This window comes from Dermacentor albipictus, chromosome 1 (genome assembly GCF_038994185.2).
Source record: "Dermacentor albipictus isolate Rhodes 1998 colony chromosome 1, USDA_Dalb.pri_finalv2, whole genome shotgun sequence".
In the NCBI taxonomy this organism is placed as follows: domain Eukaryota; kingdom Metazoa; phylum Arthropoda; class Arachnida; order Ixodida; family Ixodidae; genus Dermacentor; species Dermacentor albipictus.
The window spans coordinates 23,772,576-23,793,268 of NC_091821.1; the positions used below are offsets into that span (position 1 = coordinate 23,772,576).

General features: G+C 44.8%; 1 protein-coding gene across 2 annotated transcripts in view; it reads left to right on the top strand.

Annotated features, from left to right (window-relative positions):
* LOC135920476 (maternal embryonic leucine zipper kinase-like) overlaps positions 1–20,693 on the top strand; it is a 154,412-nt gene that overhangs the window by 12,290 nt on the left and 121,429 nt on the right. The window contains exons 6-7 of one of the 2 annotated variants that reach the window (XM_065454733.2): positions 1,671–1,763; positions 18,820–18,918. In XM_065454733.2, the coding sequence (XP_065310805.1) occupies positions 1,671–1,763; positions 18,820–18,918 (192 nt within the window). The remainder of the gene's footprint in view (positions 1–1,670; positions 1,764–18,819; positions 18,919–20,693) is intronic. The other variant, XM_065454736.1, reaches the window with a different exon arrangement.

Genomic DNA, 20,693 nt, shown 5'->3' on the forward strand with positions numbered 1-20,693 from the left:
TGTGCAAAGAGTGGGTGTGCCGAGATGGCGTGGCATCATGTAAGCTGTCTTACCACGCATTTAGTATTAGAGGTTGCATAATCTCAAGTTTCGGTGACCCATTGGAGCGAGAGGCAGACGAAGCATTCGCTCAATGCTGCTGGCGCTTTTCCTGATCGCTTCTCCCAGTGCAGGCGACGCTATCAGCCGCAGAGGCAGAGTGCATGCGAAAGTATGGCTGGCTTCGTTTAATTCATACCACTGAGAAGATATTGTCGACGTACGTGGCATGAAACCGTATCATTTTTCGCCGACTCCCAAATGTATCCAAATGAATGTTTTTCTCATTCAAGTTTGCTTTTTTCGATTGCCCGATAATTTGGAAAATTCTGTGGCCCCTTTCCGTGTAAGGAAAATCGGTCGGCACCTGTACTTATTTGCATAAAAGGCCAAATTTCAATAGAAAGAAATTTCGATATAACGATGCAAATTACCGATTTTACAGACTTTGCTACATCGAGCTTTAACTGGTTAAACGGTATAAAGTTTGCATGGAGTGTGGTTGATAAAAAAGAATGCTTATTTTCTATATTTGGTACATGCAGGCTGAGATCTGTTCGCAACTAGACATCCAGCCAACTGAGGTGCTTGTAAATGACAAGTGGTTTCAGTTGTCTAGTGTGCCATGACAATGATAGTAATAAAACAAGGGAACAGCACATGACCACATGCATTTAGATTGTTGTGTTTGTTGTGGACGAGAAGTGCATTGCCCCATGGTACTGTACATTCTTTTTAAAAGATACAAACATGGCGAGAGTGGGAAAATATGCATCCTTAAACCTTACGCAATTTCCAGCACTATGTGCACAATAAGACTGCATACGTGAATCCACCAGCTATCTAGGCTCACCCAGTTAGTCTTTGCACCTGCTGCAGATTACCTCCAAGATAGGATGTGCGGTTCTCGTACGCGCTGAGCTGTGCCGACAGCCATGCACATCCAAGCTAGAGGAAGAGATACATGCTCACCTAATCCCCTCGTCTTGAGAATGCACTAGAAGAAGGCACCCATCAAGCCACCATTCTCCTTGGCTCTCCCTCACACGTTTCCTCGCACCTACAGTGCACATTGTGTGGGACATGAGAGGGTCTTATCATACTTGGACATTATATGGAACGTCATAGCGAGAGAGTCTTGTGTTTAGTGCTAGTACTGTTACTTGCATTTATCAGATGCTGCTCCGCTTCGGCGGCAGCTCTCTGTCACGTGGTGCACGATTCGCAAGGTAAATTCTTGAGTTCAGCAACCACATATTATTCAACCATTTGACCATCTGCACCCACACCAGTTTTCATTTATTGCCTCAGTGTTATTCCTGTGGGGGGGGAATTAATTATTTTGAAATTGTATATAAATGCACTTAGTCATATTGGAATCAAAATGCATTGTATTCTATGGACAAGTTTGAAAAAACTGTTATATCGAGAATTTCATTATATTGAAGTTTGTTATATCAAGGTTTAAATATATTTGCACACTCCTAGCCTGAACAATTTACATAGGGAAAAAGGTGTCTCAAGACCAGTGCATGCTTATTTATAACTGTTATGATACTGGTTGTACTTAGCTGCTCCTGAATTTTGTGGGCTTCCTGAAAAGAACACATTTTGCTTCTTTATCATCACAGGGGGGAATGACTACAAACTTGGAGACATGCTGTGGGAGCCCTGCATATGCTGCACCTGAGTTAGTCATGGGCCAAGAGTATATTGGGTCCATGGTGAGAGCCCATCAATGGCATTTTGGCTTTACGCAGTTTACCCTTCATTTTTTTTTCCCTGTGCTTTATTGTGGTGGTGGCATAGTGGCTTTGGCATTGTGCGGCTAAGTCCAAAGGCATGGGATCAAATCCTGGCCACGGCGGCCGCATTTCGATGGGGGGATACAAGAATGCCCGTGTACTGTGCATTGGGTGCATGTTAAAAAGAGATGAGGCACTTCAAAACACATTTTCATTTTTTAAACAAATTGAATGAAATTAGCATGGTTCATGTATTTTTACCAGCTGATTTAAAAAATGAAATTTTTTTCTATGATGAATACTTTTTATGATGTCCAAAACAGGATAGTCTTCGTTTAGTGCCTAATTAGCTAATTAACAGCAACTTGGACGGCAACATTCAGCTCACGAAATCAATTCTGAATGTTCATAGTGTGTTGTAAGCTATAAATTGTTGCTTTAGGCCATTTTGAACCGAAGTTATAGGTTGTCAAACTTAGTAAGAAAAATATCAAGTTGAGCTTTGTTATATTATGAAGGTGGGCATTTTTTATGACTTGCAACCAGGAGGGGGAAAATCGAAACTTTTCCGCAGAACGGAAAGTTTCAGGAGGTGGACTCTGAAAGAGCGACATGGATGAAAGGGAAACGTTCAATGTAAAAGCAAGGCGAGGGTTAGTGGAGGTGGGGGGGGGGGGAGGTATCATGGTGGTGATACTCTCCCATGCACAGAACATTGAGGCCTCATTCATGGCATGCCTCTACCTCATTCCAGATCGTGTTAACTGTGACTGTTGAGAGGGGGGGGGGGGGGGGGGTCAGCGCTAAAAATTTCGCACACAGTTATAGATAGGATGAGTGTGTGCATAGAATTCGGGGGCATTGTCGCTCCCCACCAGGCCTTCGTGTCTTTGAAAAGTTTCTCGTTTCTGGTACTTGACCAAATTGTCCACCACGCTGCGCGGAAGAAAAGCATTTAGAAAATATTGCGACTTGCTTGTCTAGTAAACGCATACTAAGCATCCTCCCCCCCCCCCCTTCTTTTTCTTTCCCTTGTATCTGACTTCTATTAGGTTAATAAACTTGAGAAGAGCTTGAGCAGCTGTTACGAATGAAAACAGGGCAAGAAAGAAAGACCTACAGAACACTGATTTATGCACAGCAAAATATATCCAGGATGGGGGTGCTGGGCCAGGAAAGCTAAGAAACTGCCCCAACAAACAGGTGGGAGGGCAGGTTGGTGGATGGCCTCGAAGTCCATGCAGAAACAGAAATATAGGAATGTTAGGGGCCACCATACCTTTCAACAATCTGGTGAATGTTGAGCGCAACAGTAACTAAAAGAAAATAATTTTAAGAAGGGGAGTGAGGTTATGGATACGAGGACGGGGGTGAAGTGACGCACATGAAAGGCTTCAAGAACGAAGTTGGCGGATAATTATGGACATAGGGTGAGTGTCTCTTCACTACCCGATCGCTCAACACCAGACGGCTGTGGCCAGTCACCCAGCTGAGGCTCACCTACTCTGTCGTAACACATACTGCTTGCTGCATAGAGCCCATCCTAACTAAATGTCTCTGCAATTTTCAGAATCTGTCGAAAGTGTCGTGTTTCAGAATTCAGAAAGTGTCGTGTCTCTGCACTTTGTTAGGAGACACGACACTTTCAAATCTCTTTGAGCTATTGGCCTTTATTGTACTGTGAAGGGCAGATGCCATAATTTTACTTATTTTACTGAACCCGCCACAGTTGCTCAGTGGCTATGGTGTTAGGCTGCTGAGCACGAGGTCGCGGGATCGAATTCCGGCCACGGCGGCCGCATTTCGATGGGGGCGAAATGCGAAAACACCCGTGTACTTAGATTTAGGTGCACGTTAAAGAACCCCAGGTGGTCAAAATTTCAGGAGTCCCCCACTACGGCGTGCCTCATAATCAGAAAGTGGTTTTGGCACGTAAAACCCCATATATTATTATTATTACTTATTTTACTGAGAACTACGGATGCCTTGCTTTGGACTGTCTGCCTAATCAATTCCCAAGTGTAGTCAAATACAATGAAACATTGTTAAACTGTAGTTGGCCGGAGCTCGGAGAAGTACATATTAAACGCTAGTACTGTTAACCGAAACAGCACGAGATCGCCCACTTACCTGTCAAAAACGGAACTCGGAGAGAGTGCGATGAAAGGGCAAAAACATGCAGTAATAATTAACTTCGTGGAACAAAAAGTCTTATTTTCGTTTCATGCCGCGGTGGCCTAGCAGCGATGACAGCGACCTCAAACTCAAAGCTGCGAGCCAGCTTTTTAGCCAGCCCCCTCTTCTCGCCAAACACTCGCATGGCAGATTCCTTGTTTGTGTTGCATATCCTCCGTGCATGGGCGTGGTAGCACTGCAGAAGTTGCGGTCACCTTTTTCATTCGGGGGTGCTGTTCTTGTCACGACAATTGCATTCATGACGCTCACGTAATGCACAGTTTCTGCCACTGTCGGTCCTGGATGGCCTGTGCTGTCGCTTTCCATGTCATCCTCATCACTGTCGTTAGGTGACACTGCGGCAACAACAGAGTCAGTGATGGCGGAAAGTCGAACCTCGTAGCCGACATCTTCTCGTGGTCACAGCAGCGCTGCCAAGCAACTTCTTTGCATTCCGAATGCCACACACCGTAGTCAACGGTACATCCCTGTCACGTGCCACTGCTGATTTCTTTGTGCCACATTCAGTAGCACGAACGATGTCCAATTTTTCTTCTCTGCTGAGCACTCGGTGTTTTATCCGAGCTTCGGCATGACCCAACTCCTAGCTTGCCAACACCACAACCACGGCCACAACGCTCTCTGGAACAGCGCCGAAATGATGGTATTCTGATCTCTGACGCTTGTTGTTCTGCTAAGCCGCCCAAAGAGGACGACGCTCCGCCGTGATTGCACGACAAAAAGTCTAAACGCTACGTGCTAACCCGATGCGTGCAGCTGGTATAGTTTATGCAGATGCGGAACGCATTACGTTCGACGGCTGCTGATTCGGAGATTGACTTTATACTTTTAAAACGAAACTACTGTTTGAGTGGGTACGGCTTAACAAGGTTTTTCTGTAACAATATGCGTCGCACAGTGGCGTAGCCAGAAATTTCGTTTGGGAGGGGGCTCACGTTAGAGCTCGGCCTCCTCATTACAGAATTTGTCGAGCGATCAAATGCATGTATAATAACTGCATTACTATTACTTATTACATTACTGCATTACTAACGAATTCTTGTACGCTACGCTCTTTCAAGACAAGTAAAATGTGTTTTTTCATAAAGGAATGTATTTGCATGTCCCAAAAATTGTGCCAGAAGTAACTGATATCAATGCTTCCATAATTTTTGTCTATTTGAATGAATGAATAGAATTTATTGATAGGAAAGACAGAGAGGTCGACCTGAGCTAGTGCGCTCTAGTCTGCTACTCTGCACTGGGGAAGAGGGAAGGGGAGTGAAAGTATTGGGATGGATGATGATGATAAGAGAAGTGGTGAGTGCTTCTAAAGAAAATATCACACGAACTTTAGAACTATATCAGTTCAAAACCAACAAAGCAGTGCATACCGCTGATATGGTAAATGTAAAGGCCGTGAAATGAACAAACTGAGGACAAATATTTTTCCAGGACTTTGTTTACATTTTTGTACATATGCAATGGCCAAGGGAAAATCTCAATGATGCCGCCCTTCGTTCCAATGCATTGCGCAGGAGCAGCTTTCACCGGTTGTGTGTTGTAATTGCACCAAAGTTATAGTTGCAACAGAGATCACATATAAAAAGCAGGAGTTCTGCGAAACATACATTAGAAATGCGAAGATACAATGGAATGCACAAATGCGAAGATAAAGCTTGATAAAGAGCGAAAAAGTGTCACAGGAAACAAAGTTCACTGCATGTATCCACAATACCTTGCAACAAGATATTTAAATATGTGCGTATAAGTCTCCAATAAATCTACGTATCTAAACAAAAGTCACTGTATTCAGGCTCTTTCAGCTAACTTTAGCCAGAGTTTAAAAATATGCCAATGCACTCTAAGACGACGCGAGCAAATACATGCATATTGCTCACTTTTGTATATAGTGTGTCAAGCTATTTTTTGTATTTTGCTTAATGAGATTTTTAGTCAAGATGAAATAACCAACTTCTGAAGTAACGAAGCTAAGAAAGAAATTCCACTTAGAAATTTACAGAGCGGTTTGCAAAACATCCGAATAAACAGTTTCTCTATTTCTATTTCTATTAGTGTTTTTCAGCTTACTGCTGATGCCCGCGAAATACAAAATGGCACGTGACATGCCCGCTTGCGCGACGTGGTTGCACTGCACCCAAACGTTCCGCAAACAAACAGCCATAGGCACGTTGCCGCTTAAAAGGTGACAGTGCAGCGACGTAGGCATTGTCTGTGCCATTTACGTCAGTGATGTGCTCCACTCGCAAAAGTTCATTATAGCGATAAGCAGACGCAGCGGTTATTGCTTGTGCTGCCGAAAGCAACACCTCCGTCATATCGCGATAGCTGTAAGGAAATTGAACATCCCTAAAAAACCTCAGTTTTCAGAAGGCTGAAAATAGTAGAACAAGAGTATCCTAAATGGCCAGATGCAGTCTTTCACTGAATTTAGGTACGTTTATTTTTCATGCGCTTTCACAGCAAGTGCTCGAAGAGGTAATCTTCTGCAGTGATGCAACACAAGTCTTCTGAGAAGGCTTGCTGTCGCTGCCTTGAGCACCATCGGTGAAATGCTGTGGCAGACTTTAGTTGTCTTCTGTAAGGCTTCTGGAGTAGTCGTCATCCATATATGTCTTCCTTAATATAACCCCACAAGGAAAAGTCAAGAGGGTTGAGGTCGGGCGACCTTGCAAACCACAGAACAGGCCCTATCCATTGTCCCTATCCATTGCCCTGGGAAGGTAACAGCAAGCCATGCTTGTGCTTGACTGCAGCTGTGGCTTGCGGCCCCATTGTGTTGATACTACCACATTGCGTCGAGCCGGGCTAGTGGCATGTTGCAGCAGAAGTCTTCAACCGGCACTCAGAGGAACTCACTTGCATGCCTCTTACCAGTCAGAGTGATGTTAAAGAACACTGGGTCAATGACTGTGCTGTCATATGTTCCGCCCCAAATGTTAAAAGTCCACTTATATTGGTGGCGGGATCTTCCTAGCCAGCGGGGATTTTGCTCACTCCAATAGTGTGCGTTGTGGATATTTACTTGGCAATTTCGGGAAAAGTTCGCCTCGTCAGTCCAGAGGACCTTGATGAGAAGTCAGAATCCTGCTCCTCCTGAATCAAAATGCAATTCGCAAAGTCAAGTTTCTTTTGGAGACTCTCCTACAGGCACTTGAGTTGGATACACCGAGCTGTGCGCTCACGCTGCGTGTGGATTAGCTGCCTTGAAAGACAAAATGTTGGTGCGAACCTCATTATTTATGACTGAAGCTCTCTGCCTCTTTCTTCTGAAGCTGCCGGTTTGCTTCAGCGACTCGTAGGTGTTGAATATTGTCATTGGGCTAGGTCGCGTGCCGGGGTACCAGCTTCGAAATAATCTTGTAGCCTGCCATCACTGTCTGCCTGCAGCTACTAGGGCAAGGATCATGTCTGCTTTTTTCTCGTTGGAAAAAGGCATCACGAAATTGCTTGCGCTTTAGCAGCCGATGCACGATAGTCTGTTTATCGCTGTCTGGAACTACCATGACCACGCCCGTCAGTCGCTTTGAGCAGCACAAACGATAACGATTGCTAGCTTAAATCGAACAGCCAACGTTTGCGTCGCTGCCCTGTCGCTTTTTAAGCGGCAGTACACGTATGGCTGTTTGTGCGCAGAATGCTTGGGAGCAGTGCAATTGCGACGCGCAAGCGGGCATGTCCTATTGCGTTTTTTTTTTGTATTTCGTGGGAATCTGCAGTAAGCTGACAAACACTAATACTTAATAGATAGCAAGACAGAAACTGTTTATTCGGACGTCTTGCTCACCACTCTGCAACTTTCTAATTGGAATTTTTTTACTAGCTTCGTTTCTTCAGAAGTTGGTCAATTAATCTTCACTATGTATCTAATTAAACAAAATACGAAAAACAGCGTGACGCACTGCATACATAAGTGAGCAACATGCATTTGGCCGCGTCGTCTTGGAGTGCAGCGGCATATTTTGAAACTGTGGCTAAAGTTAGCTGAAACACCCTGTATAATGCATCAAACAAGGCAAATAAACATGTTGCTTAATCACAGATTGACAGACCACAGAATCCTAAGGCCCACGTTCCCTCCCTCCACTACCCCTGATGCATAGTGTGTGATTGAAGGCGGCGCGGTTCCTCCCTGCTTTTCTCCGTTGCACACACAAGACTGATTCACCATCGTCGGCTCACGTCATCTCCCCCCCCCCCCTTGCTATGCTTTCACTTGCACATACAGTGTGCGGCGAACGGTGACGAGATGTTATCGCCTTTAAACTTCATACAGAACACGATAGTGACGACAGGAATGCACCTTGAGTGTCCATGTAATTGCTATCCCAATAATACAATAGTAGTATCCGGCAACTGAAGATTCCCGTAGCCCATTACTTTCCGTAAAAGTGCGACAGTTCACTGCGCCGCATCAATGTCTTTCTTTCTTTTCTTTTGTGGGGTGGGGGAATGGAAATGAAAAAATACAAAGGAAAGCATGTTGGCCACAATCGAAAGCCTGCTTTGGGCACGTAATGCGGCTACCGTAGGAATATCGAAGAAAACGTGAGACACTTGGTCTACAGAGAACAATACACATGTTGCTCGTTATCCTACACTGGTGTGACAAAAGTCTTTTCGGAGAGGTTGTGATAACATCGAAATGAAGGTGATGCCCTCAAGCGAACACATTGCAATTCATCGAGTCCCCACAGTGGTGGCAACAAATGACCATTGTTTCATTTTATTGTCTGCTAGCCAGAAAGCGTCCAAAACTCTGTGAGGCCAAAATCCACTCGGCCAGAGAAAAATGAACGCACACCAAAGTGCGCCATGGGGTTGTCAGGGCAACACATGAAAAACACATGACCTCTGGCTGGCTCTGGCAGCCTGCGGGTAGCGAGAACAAGAAAATTGAAGAGGCTCAGTGTGTCCTCGCGAATAAAAGTCCAAGTAGAAAAATATAAATAAGAACGTAATTACCTTTGCTGGCTTTAGTGTCTTGACATGGATGCTTTGGTGCAGGTTAAAAAGAATTTTTATATTCTTTTCTGTGACATGACGGCACAAATGAAACACCACAACGCTTCGTCTCAACGGACCTGATAACTTGCCTGATAGTGCATTGATTGGCTTGTCTTGTATGTTCCGATTTACGACTTCAGAAAAGTCAGTGCATCTTTGGCGTCAAATGTTTATAACAACAGTAAACCCACAAAGTTCCCGAAATGAAAATCTAAAGCCCGACTTTGTAAATGTCAATGCACCTTTCGTATCAAAAGTTTGTGATCTTAGAGGGACCCTGAAACGATTTTGACGATTTTCTATTAACATACATGTTGCTTAATCACAGATTGACAGACCACAGAATCCACAGAGTTGTTAGAGTAGGTCCTTCTGATCATTAATTCCTGCCTCTAAGTGCTCCGCGTAAAGTGTGTAATTTATTATAAGGTTTTAAAAATGTACATCGCTATGGATCGCAGCACACTGCTCAGCGGAATTTTCAGCTGCTCCTACCCATGTGACGTAAATCACCCAATTGACGTCATGTGGGCGAGCTACCCGATTGGCTGCCCAGGGTGTGTCATCGATAATTTTTCCACCTTTATGGTGAACAAATGATGTTTGTAATAGTTAGAATGTTAGTTAATTTGTTTCTATAAAAAGAAAGTAACAGAAAGACCATGCACAAGAACAATTTCACACTACGCTTAAGCACTTCTGGCACACAGCAAGTGTCGTCTGCTTGTGTTACAACGTGCTCCATTTTGACGAGAGCTCCGCGGCCAGAGCTGGTCTCAGTCTTTTCACGAGCACTATGATTCGACTTGGTTTGTTGTGGACTGCAAACGTAGCGACTGGCAATATGTCAAGCTGCGGCATCGTGTCCCCCTGCAAGGCAGCAGACGAGTGGACTGACTGCAGCGCATCGGGCTGCCGCTACCCAATCGGCGCCAGGATTTGCGTGTTTGCGGCTGTCACTTTACACCAGAAGATTACTAACGCAATAGCGTTTCGTGAGTCTGGTATTAGGGTAAACGCAAGCGCAAGGGGACAGAGCCTGGCCGTTTGACTGTGTCGTTTCATGGGATGAGCAGAAGCGCGAATGTGAATTGTCTGCACAGTGCAGTCACCTGGTGGCACAGAGCTCAACCACACACAGTAGCAGTAACAAAATGTATTCTTTGCTGCTGGTGTAAAGTTTTTGCAGGAGTGTAATCTTTAACACATAGTTTTTGTAAATGTTTAAAATGTTTTGCACTTGGTTAGAGCAATATTAGCTCTTTGTTTGGCTGGTCAAGCTCTGTGCCACGGGTGGCTGGGTCGTGGAGACCGGTCAGGCAGCTCACATACGTCTATGCTAAGGTTCCTTCATCAGCTTGAATTTATGCCTTCACCGTTCTGTCGAAGTGCCCCGCTAGCCTGTGGTTACTGGAATACCAGACACGTTCGGTGCTGCGACAGAGTGCTCGCAATGCAGGCTGCTTCGATAGCTCTCACTTTGGGTCGACTGCCAAGCAGCTGGCAGAGAGTTTGGAGAGGCTTTGAGCGCTCGCTCTTAGAGAACCGGAAGTCGACGACACGACGTGCCGCCAAGTCGCAGAGCCAGTGAAGGCGGAGCTTAGCCCTGATAACTCGGTGAACGAGTTGAGGAGAAAATGCATGACAATGGAGGAGGGTAACTTGTAATCATCCGTAACTCTCTTAATACGAGACATTTCACAGAAATTGTGGTGCGAATGATTAACTTTACTGTACCCTATGCGCCTACAAAATTTGTCCGAACCGTTTCAGGGGCCCTTTAATACCCTTAAAGTTTCGGAATTGAAATCCATGCGCTCCGTAGATTCTGCGAGGTGCCGCGAAGAGCCCGCTCGCCATCGAAATGTCCTTGAAACTTTGTGCTCTGATGGGAATCTTTACGTTAGGTGACTCCAGGTGCATGGGCACTGCCACGGAATACAGGCAGAGTTCACAATCTTCGCACCGAAACGCGTTTTCGAGCGTACAAAATACATTCTAGACCAAATCCGGAATGATTTCAGACACTGGGGGTTTCTTTTGGTCGGTGGTGCATGCCGGCACGAGGAAATTTGGTGGAGGGGGAGGCTGAAGCCCCATAAGCCCCCGCCCCTGGTGTCGCATGATGACTACAGTACCATGATCGCAAGTTACTTCCAAACATCTCTTCAAATAAGTCGGACAGCAGGTCATCGAAAGTGAGTGAAACTTAGATCATATGATAATATCGAAGTTCTAGTGCAAAGCTTCGTTCTTGAATGTTTAAATGTAGAATAATATAGCATGCCCACAAGGCCAAAAGTGCGATTGAGTTATAGGGGAGTTGCAAATAAAGATGCAGTTCCACCTGAAAGGTGAAGCATTGATTGCGATAGAAAATTAGCAGAGAGCCATATGAAGTAAGGATAGTACTTTTATTGGCCGGTTCAACTTGTAAACAGTCGCTTGCTAACTAAATAAGTGTGGTGTCAGCACGCACAACGAACATTAACAAACATATTGTCACGCACACACGAACAACCATCACACTTGATGACTTCAGACACTCGCTGTCAAAACGCTGGCATGAGGCCACAGGGCAGCAACAGTAAGTGAAGTGACATTCGGGCTGTTTATCGCTTCAACGCAAAGTGAGTGCCGAGGACACACAGCATGCACAAAGCTACAAGCCTTTGACGTACCTAGACTCCGCCTCCAACGCAGATCGCTCTCAAGATACGGTCACGCGCAGTCGCCACATGCGCAGTTGCAGTTGGAGGTACTGCCATCCCCCTCCCTTCCCTCTCTCCGGCACCTCGAAACGTTGGGTGCCTTGTGTGCGAGAGAAGACGGTGCGCTTCCTCTTCGCATTCGGTCCTTTCGCCCGGGTGAGATTGAGCTGCGATCGTCTGTTCCTCTCACACATACAGCGTAGGGTGCACGGCCCTTGGACTGTATATGGAACTTCACGGCGACGGCAGAAATGTGCTTGGAGTGTCCATATAATTGACATCAAAACAGTAGTGCCCGCCTTCTTTCGTACATAGCTGGGGCCGTAGCACGCACTAGAAGATCTGGCTGGAAAACAACGGTTATCTCCACTGTTACCTAGGCTGTAACAAGTCTGGCCTGCAAACACGACGCAATAGCGCACTGTTTTGTTTTTGCTTGGCCCCGTGTTTAGCGCTGTTCGTGTTTCCCAGAAATGCATTGGCGTTCCAGTTACACGTCTGCTTCAGTGCATGAAACGTTTTGTTAACAAATTAACTGGAATGCCAATGCATTTCTCTGCAAAGTTCGGAAATTTATGTCTGGAAACTGGTGGTCATCTTCAAAATTCATTCCAAGTCAATCCGCCTTGCGAACTCCACCGCTAGAATTTGTAAATTGCAATATGGGCCATAGTGTAATTAGTTAACTACTTGATTGGTGAACTTTTATTAATTAGCCAATTTTGCATCTCAATTTTGTGTGCCAGTATTGTTCACCGCTTCAAGTAGACCAGCTCATGAACTAGAATTGTGATATCTGTCACAGGCAACTTTTAAAGATTTTTGAAAGTGTTCGCTGAAACACCCTGTACATAGGAGAGAGAGAAAGAGGAAGGAGGAGCGGTAGTGGTCAGTGAAAAAATCCTTCCCCCCCCCCCCCCCTCCCTGAAATAAAATTATGGCTATGCCACTGCTTGCAGCTAGGGTGGAAGGCAATCTTAAGATTGTGCCACATTGATTTGCTCATTAACGTGTCCTCAACTAACATGCAAGTAAATTGGGTTCAGACGATTAAGGCAAAACAGCAGTGTACACTCAACCAATATTTACTATTACTGCTAAGCACTAGGATTAGGCGCTAGGATTATTATTAAGCCCTAGGTGGAGGGATGTGCACTCCTTTCTTTAAATGATCAAATAATGGTGATGAAGTTGTTGATGCACCCTCCTCACGCTGCCTGCCAGCTTCAGGCATGAGACACGTTGTGTGATTGCATGATGATTCTGTATGCTGGAATAAATAAGTGCATCTGCACCCCATGCAATCAAGCCCTCAGTAGACATTCACCAACTCCATGTAGAGAGTTGTGTTCCTGCTCAGAGTACTTGGAGGTGCTCTCGCCTTTGTGCCAGTAGTGGAGCTGAGATCAGATAGAAGCCCAGGCCGACCCAAAGCTTGGACCGAACCCGGGCTTGAAGGCACGAGCCCTGGCCTTCGAGCACACGTGAACGTTGTACATTGCATGGTCAAAGACATTCTGTGCCAAGCTGAAATGACATGTGCAAAGAGCTGGCTCTTAGTATACCTTAGCAAAGAAAATGGAAAAACCGATGTTCTCTTTCTTTTCCCACAAAAATGAACATTGTTTCTGCGTTATTAAGGAAAAATAAATTATATAAAAAAAATATCTTCAAATCATTTCCCTGCTACTGCTTTTGCGATTGCACGATTACCAGTCTTGATACTATTATATTATTCTAGCGCTAACGCAAGAAGTGTTTGTCTGAATTTGTGAATTCGTATGCTCAGTGACCTCATAGAACCAAATCGTACGATCAACATAAATGCATGCGCACCATCGGAACAATCACGCCTCAGGCAATGGGCCAGTTCACTGATGTTCACATGAGAGAAAACGAAGATTTCAGTCTTTTATTGCTTGTACACTGTCGCTGATTAGACCCCGAGAAGGTGAGGCTGACACATGCGGTGAAACCTCGTTAAACCGTAGTTGGTCGGAGCTTGGAAAAAGTACGTACTAAACGGTAGTACTGCTTAATCGAAATAGCATGAGATCGCCCACTGTCAAAAACGGAAGTCGGAGAGTGTGATGAGAGGGCAAAAGCCTGCAGTATTTATACACTTCGCCCGACAAAAGTCTGCTAGTTTCATTTTTGTTTGATGCCGTGGCAGCCTAGCAGCGACGACAGCGGCCTCAAACTTGCTGAAGCTGCTAGCCACCTTTTCAGCCAGCCCCTTCTTCTCGGCAAACACTCGCATGGCAGATTCCGCGTTGGCTTTGCATATTCTCCGTGCATGGGCGCGACAGCTCTGCAGAAGTCGCGGGGCACCTTTTTCATTTCATGGTGCTGTTCTTGTCAGGATGATTGCATTCAAGATGCTGAGGTAACGCGTATCTTCTGCTACTGTCGGGCCTGCATCGCTCGTGCTGTCGCTTTCCATGTTGTCCTCATCACTGTCGTTAGGCAACACTTCGGCAACAACAGAGGCAACGATGATAAAAAGCCGAACCTCGTAGCCGACATCTTTCCAGAGTCGCAGCAGCGCTGCCAAACAACTGCTTCACATTCCAAATTCCACGCACCGTAGTCAACAGTAGATGCCTGTCATGTGCCAGCGCCGACTTCTTTGTGCCACATTTGATAGCACGAACGATGTCCAATTTTTCTTCTATGCTGAGCACCCGGTGCTTTTTTTCCGAGCTTTGACATGACGCTAGTCCTTGCTTGCACGATGTCGAAATGTTTTCACGCGCAAACGCACAGGGTGCTTGGAGGCCATTGTTCTGATCTCTGAGGCTTGTTGTTCTGACGGGCCGCTCGCCTGATGTGGACGACGCACCACTGTGATTGTGCGACGAAAAGTGGAAACACTATGTGTTAACCGATACGTACGCAATAAGCTGGTACAGTTTATGCGGATACAATACGTATTATGTTCAATGGCCACTGAGTCAGGGAATTGACTTTACTATTTTTAAAACGAAACTACTGTTTAAGTCTGTACGGTTTAACGAGGTTTTACTATCTCTAAGCAAACGCAATTTTAGTGCAGCTGGCTACATACTCCAAGAAAGGAAGACCTGCTTGAAGCCATAGAGCCTGGACAACCTGCTGTTTTTGCACAATATATAGATTGTTGCCTTTTGCTGGCCTTTGTACTGTCCTATTCTTGGGGCATTGTTTTCAGATGCAGTCTTTTTGTATCACTGCATGTTATTTTAGGTGTATTTTCTATCTTTATTTCATAAGAAAGGGAGCAACCTTTTATCTGGGATAGCCTGAAGCGTAATGTGTGACAGCTTGATTATATAATTTATATTGTACGTCATGATTACGTTTTCATGTCGAAGCTAGAATACGAATGATTTGCATCTCATCTGCTTTTGCTTGCTGCAACCAATTATTAATCAAGAGCCTCTTTTAAGAATTTTTGTAATCATTCTTGTTTCCAACTTGAAGTGTAAACAAGAGCATTAAAGAGAATGCCCTGGATTTGTTTCTATCCGCTTTTTCATGTTAGTTTTGTTGTCATGTTTTTTAATGTTTTATTGTCACTATACTTTTATTGAACTACTGACTTTATATGCATCACATAAGCAAATATTTCATTTATATTCTGGCGTATTATGTGCCAAAACCACGATGTGTTTATGAGGCGCACCATAGTGGGGACCAAATTTCGACCACCTGGAGTTCTGTAACGTGCACCTAAGTCTAAGTGTGCAGGTGTTTTTGCATTTCTCCCCCTTCGAAATGCAGCTGCCTGAAGTTAAACCCGCGTCTTATAGCTTAGCAGCACAACAGCTTAACGGCTAATCTACCACCCTGGGTAAAGCAAAATTTTAGTGCATGTACACACCAGATTTTCCATCTGATCACCCACTACAAAGGGCAAGGCACCAATAATAATGATGATCATCAACAAATTTCCTCCAGCGTGCCCATGCCTGGGCCGGGCCTAGTCATGCACACACCAGCCCTGGCTAATCTTAGTAATGAACGTCTGGGCCCGGGTTTTGAACCACAGGCCCCGGCTGGGCTAGGCCATGTCAGGCACATCACAAACAAAGCTAAGCGCACCCTTGGCTATCTACGATGTAACATCGCACTTTCCCCGCACTCCGTTAAGTTATTAGCCTATCAATCTCTTGTAAGACCTAAGTTGGAATGTGCATGCACTATCTGCGACCCTCATAAACACAACCTTAGCAAGACACTCGAGTTGGTGCAAAATCGTGCAGCCAGATTCTTGTTTCCTGACTACTCATATCATACAAGTGTCGCACAGTTAAAATTAAAGGCTAATCTTCCCAAACTAGATAGGCACAGCAAAATATTCAGACTTTGGTTTTATCATAAGCTCTACCATACCCTCCCCCCTGACAACACCCTTATGAAACCAGCATACAGGCTTCCAAGCCGTATCAGCCACCATAAAGCAGTTTACCCGCCACATGCTCAGACAACTGCTCATCTTCATTCCTTCTTTTTTCAAACAGCCATCGATGGGAAAAAGTCTTCCAGTCAGCGTCATTATTCAGGATGATCCTGCGCATTTTAGGTCGCCATTGAATTGCTTGATTGCATCATCTGCTCATATTATCTGTAGTGTCCTTTTAAACGTGTTTTTGTTGACATCTTAATATGTTTATCGAGATTTCTGCCTGTTTTTACTTACGTGGTTCCTACCTAGAAAAATGTTACTACCACTTTTTTACAAATTTCGTTCAACACTTGTCGATTGTCATATTTGACAAGTTTTCATATTTTTTTGTGTATTCCTGTTTCTTAGCCTGTGGATGTGCAAAGTGTTGTACTCTTGACGTTTTTCTACGCTGGCTATTTCTCTCCTAACTCATTTCACTGCTTACTGCAGAAGTATCTTGTTTCTGCTAATTCGTATGCTCGCTCACCCCTCATGTGAAATCCCTCCAGCAGGGGTATTTAAGGTATTGTAAATAAATAAATAAATAAATGTACGCCCGAGCCGTGCCCGGGCTGGGATTGGGCTTCATAAAGCAGGTCCAGGCCGAAAAATCGGGCCCGTGCAGTGCTCTAGTTATAATTTTGTGGCCGCTACAACTGTTGTCACTTTGTGGCATTTACATGGGCAAGCCTTGTGCATCATTCATGTTGGTTTGCAGTTTGTGACAGACGCTTCACTTGCATGTTTCTTGTTACAGCCTACAATATTGCTCTGGCGAGTGGCCAAATGTTACACGGGCAGGCTTCCTCTGCGTCCGATCTTAAGTAGTCTGTGTCGTTGATTTCACTGTCGGCGATTGCTGGGAATCAGTTGAACGTGGCCATAGGTGAATTGAATGCATGCTACAGCACTTGTACTAGTGTAAACAAAGCCAGGTTAGCAAGACCAGGTTGAGTAATCTCACCTTGCCTGTGAAACTTGGAAATTAATGGCTGCTTGAGGAAACTATGAGCATTGTTAAGCTTGAAATGAACATTGCTATGGCAGTTTACCTAAGGAAGAACACAATAACAATCTCAATGCTGAATGACCCACTGACATTACATCTTCAAAAGAAGATTGAGAATAACTAATGATGTAGTCACCATTTTGCTTATTTTTGAGTGGATTGCTGTTTTTTTGTTTTTGCTTTTTAACTTTGTTCAGTATGCATTACTGTGGTCGAGCAGTGGACATTACATTGTGTAAACCTGGAAGGCATGTGAACAAGCAGTGTCTGCTTGCAAATGCCACTTTCACATCACACTTGTCTCATGAAATTAGAAGTATAGTATCTAGCCTTTGCTGCTGAAAATAACTTTAGCATTTATCCTTAACCAAGCCACCTATGCAGTGATGGCCAGTGCCTGTCGTGCCGCTCTCAACTGCTATGAAAGTAGCCTGAATCTATTTGCACTGACGGTCACTTTGATGCACCCTTAAAGAATATTGGAATACATCTTTCTTGAACTAACCAAACAAGTACAAATACACAAAAGAAATCTCGCTTTGAAGGCAACCATTTTGGATGCGATTGCCGTACAGCTCGAATTCCTTTATTGTACAGTTTCTTGCCCTCAGAGGAATGGCACGGTGTTTTTTGTCTGATGGTGCTGTGCCACATTCTTGACATTCTCGCATTACTTTCTCGGCATTCCATGCTGCGTTCAGTGTTTGGCATGCTATGTTACAAAGGTAATGTGAGTGGATGGAACACAGAAGGCGCAGAAGGAAGAAAAAAAATATGAGCAAGTTGTTAAAACAGCTGATGCCTGCCAATGGCAATGGGTAGCCTGATGGGCCTTGTCTCTGGGCAGTCTCTGTAGGCTTGACATCATCACTGCTTGCCATCAGGTGTACTGGTCAGTGCTAAAATGGATGAACTTTGTTACTGCGTCACCCTACCTAAAACTAATTTTGACTTCATTTCTTTTAGGACCTCTGCTTTGTTGTCTCAGTGGCTATGGCATTGTGCTTTTTGGGGCCGTGGGTTCTATTCCCAGCTGCGGTGGCTGAATTCTGATGGGGACGTAATGCCAAAATGCTCATGTACCATGCTTTGGGTACACATTAAAGAGCTCCTGATGGTCAAAATTAATTTGGAGCTCTCCACTATGGTGTCCCTCTTTACATGCTGTGCAGTTCGGGCAAATAAAATTACAATTTATTTTATTTCTTGCATGAGACCAATTTTGATTTGTGTCATAAATATCTGCAGTGAAATTTCTCATGAAATTTAGTAGTCCGTTAAATAAATACATTAGGTTTCATGTAGTAGCCTCGCAATGAAGCATTTAATACATGGACCATATGCAGGCATCATTGAGAATTCCAAGGTACACATCTCATGATGGGTCACCGTGCCATGCAGTATACCTTGTGACTATGCTCCTTCTGCTCTGTCCTTCACGTGAATGTCCCAAAACCTTTTATCTAAACCACTGTCTTTCCTGCTTGACCAAACTGGTAACCATGCCTGTACATTTAAATTCCATTGCATGTGGGAAGCTGTAGCAGCTTATTCCTCTTCTATTTTGCCTTTTGATTGATCACACAGAAGTGTTATTGTGCTAAAGAGAATACTTCTTTATCCTCACTTTGTGCTATTGGTTTCTGATTTGCTTCTTTGTGTCGCTTTGATCCTTCATTAAAGGTGGATATTTGGAGCATGGGAGTGCTGCTGTATGCACTGCTATGTGGATGCCTTCCCTTTGATGATGAGAATGTAGCTGTCCTGTACAGGAAAATTCAGGTAAACTACAGTTTGCTTGACATTTCCCTTTTCATTTTGATAGTGTGTGACATGTATCTGTTCATACAACAGTGAAGTCAGTATTTAAAGTTGTTCTACTCTGACAAAGTTTGATTATTGCATTACAATCGAATCTCGATAATTCGAACACGCTTAATTCGAACTTTCTGTTTATTCAAACTGACGCTGTGGTCCCATCAAAGTTATGTTCATTCCAATGGGCGAAAACGCCCGGTAATTCGAACGCGCAAGCATTTGCGACGGTTAATTCGAACATACTGCGCTCCAACAATGCTCTCAGCAGCGCACCAAATCACGCGGTGGTGCATCCGACCAGCATTCCTCTGACCCCGCCATAGAGAGAGACGCTTGAACGCCGCGCGCCAAGAAAAAAAAAAAATAGCTGTGGCGAAAATTTGTGCGCAGGCATGTGTAGGCGCGCATCACCGATTACTTCTGTTAGTGACGGGTGTCCTGAAAGTCAACGACCCATTTTCCGAACCCCAATTTTTCGGACATGCCCGATAATTCAGATGCCTTCGCGGCACCGTCGTGTGCCCCATAGAGTTAATGTATAAAAACTTATGAAATTTCCGACGCAAAACACCTTCGCCGTCCGGGTTTCCGGACTTTTTGCCATGACCGCAGGTCTGAAGCTATTAATCGAAGCCACCACCGCCGCCATTTTGATTATCTTGCCGCCTCGAGCCGGCGCTCTCACACGCAGATCCACTGGCAGTCGTAACCACACCGCGGCAACGCTAGGCCTAGCTACTTTGACGTTCGCTACTAAGCTTCTTGCTGTTCGGTGCCGTGTTTTTAATTGAAGCAATTCGCCGCTGTAAGCAATGGAGCCGGCTCCGCCTTTGTAATCCTCGCCAATGGCTTTGGAGCGCGGAAAGCATGGTGCCTGTATGTTGGTTCCCGAGCGTCAGCTTCGCCCCAATACAGCAGTGCAACGCGGTTAAGCATACCAAAAGTTAGAAGGGGAAATTGTCACGGGACATGGAATGTTTCCTTTAAAACCCTGAAACGATTTTGACGATTTTGTTCACACGTACTGAGTACTTAGATTAGGTCCTTCTGATCATTACTTGACTCATGTAAGTGCTCCGTGTAAAGCGTGTAATTTAATATAAGGTTTTAAAAATGTACATCGCTGCCGATCGCAACACTCTCCTCGGCGGAATTTTCAGCCGCCCCTACCCATATGACATAAATCACCCTATTGACGTCAGTAGGGCGAGCTATACGATTGGCTGCCCAGGGTGCGTCATCGATAATTTTTCCACTTTTATGGTGAAAAAATGTTTGTAATAGTTGGAATGCTAGTTAATTCGTTTGCATAAAAAGAAAGTAACAGAAAGACCATGCACAAGAACAATTTCACACTACACTTAAGCACTTCCGGCACACAGCAAGCATCGTCTGCTTGTGTTACAACGTGCTCCATTTTGACGAGAGCTCCGTGGTCAGAGCCGGTCTCAGTCTTTTCGCGAGCACTATGATTCGCCTTGGTTCGTTGTGGACTGCAAATGTAGCGACTGGCAATATGTCAAGCTGCGGCATCGTGTCCCCCTGCAAGGCAGCAGACGAGCGGACTGGCTGCAGCGCATCGGGCTGCCGCTATCTGACCAGCGCCACGATTTGCGTGTTTGTGGCCGTCACTTTACACCGAAAGATTACCAATGCAATAGCGTTTCGCGAGTCCGGTATTTGGGTAAACACAAACGCAAGGGGACAGGGCTTGGCCATTTGACCGTGCCGTTTCATGG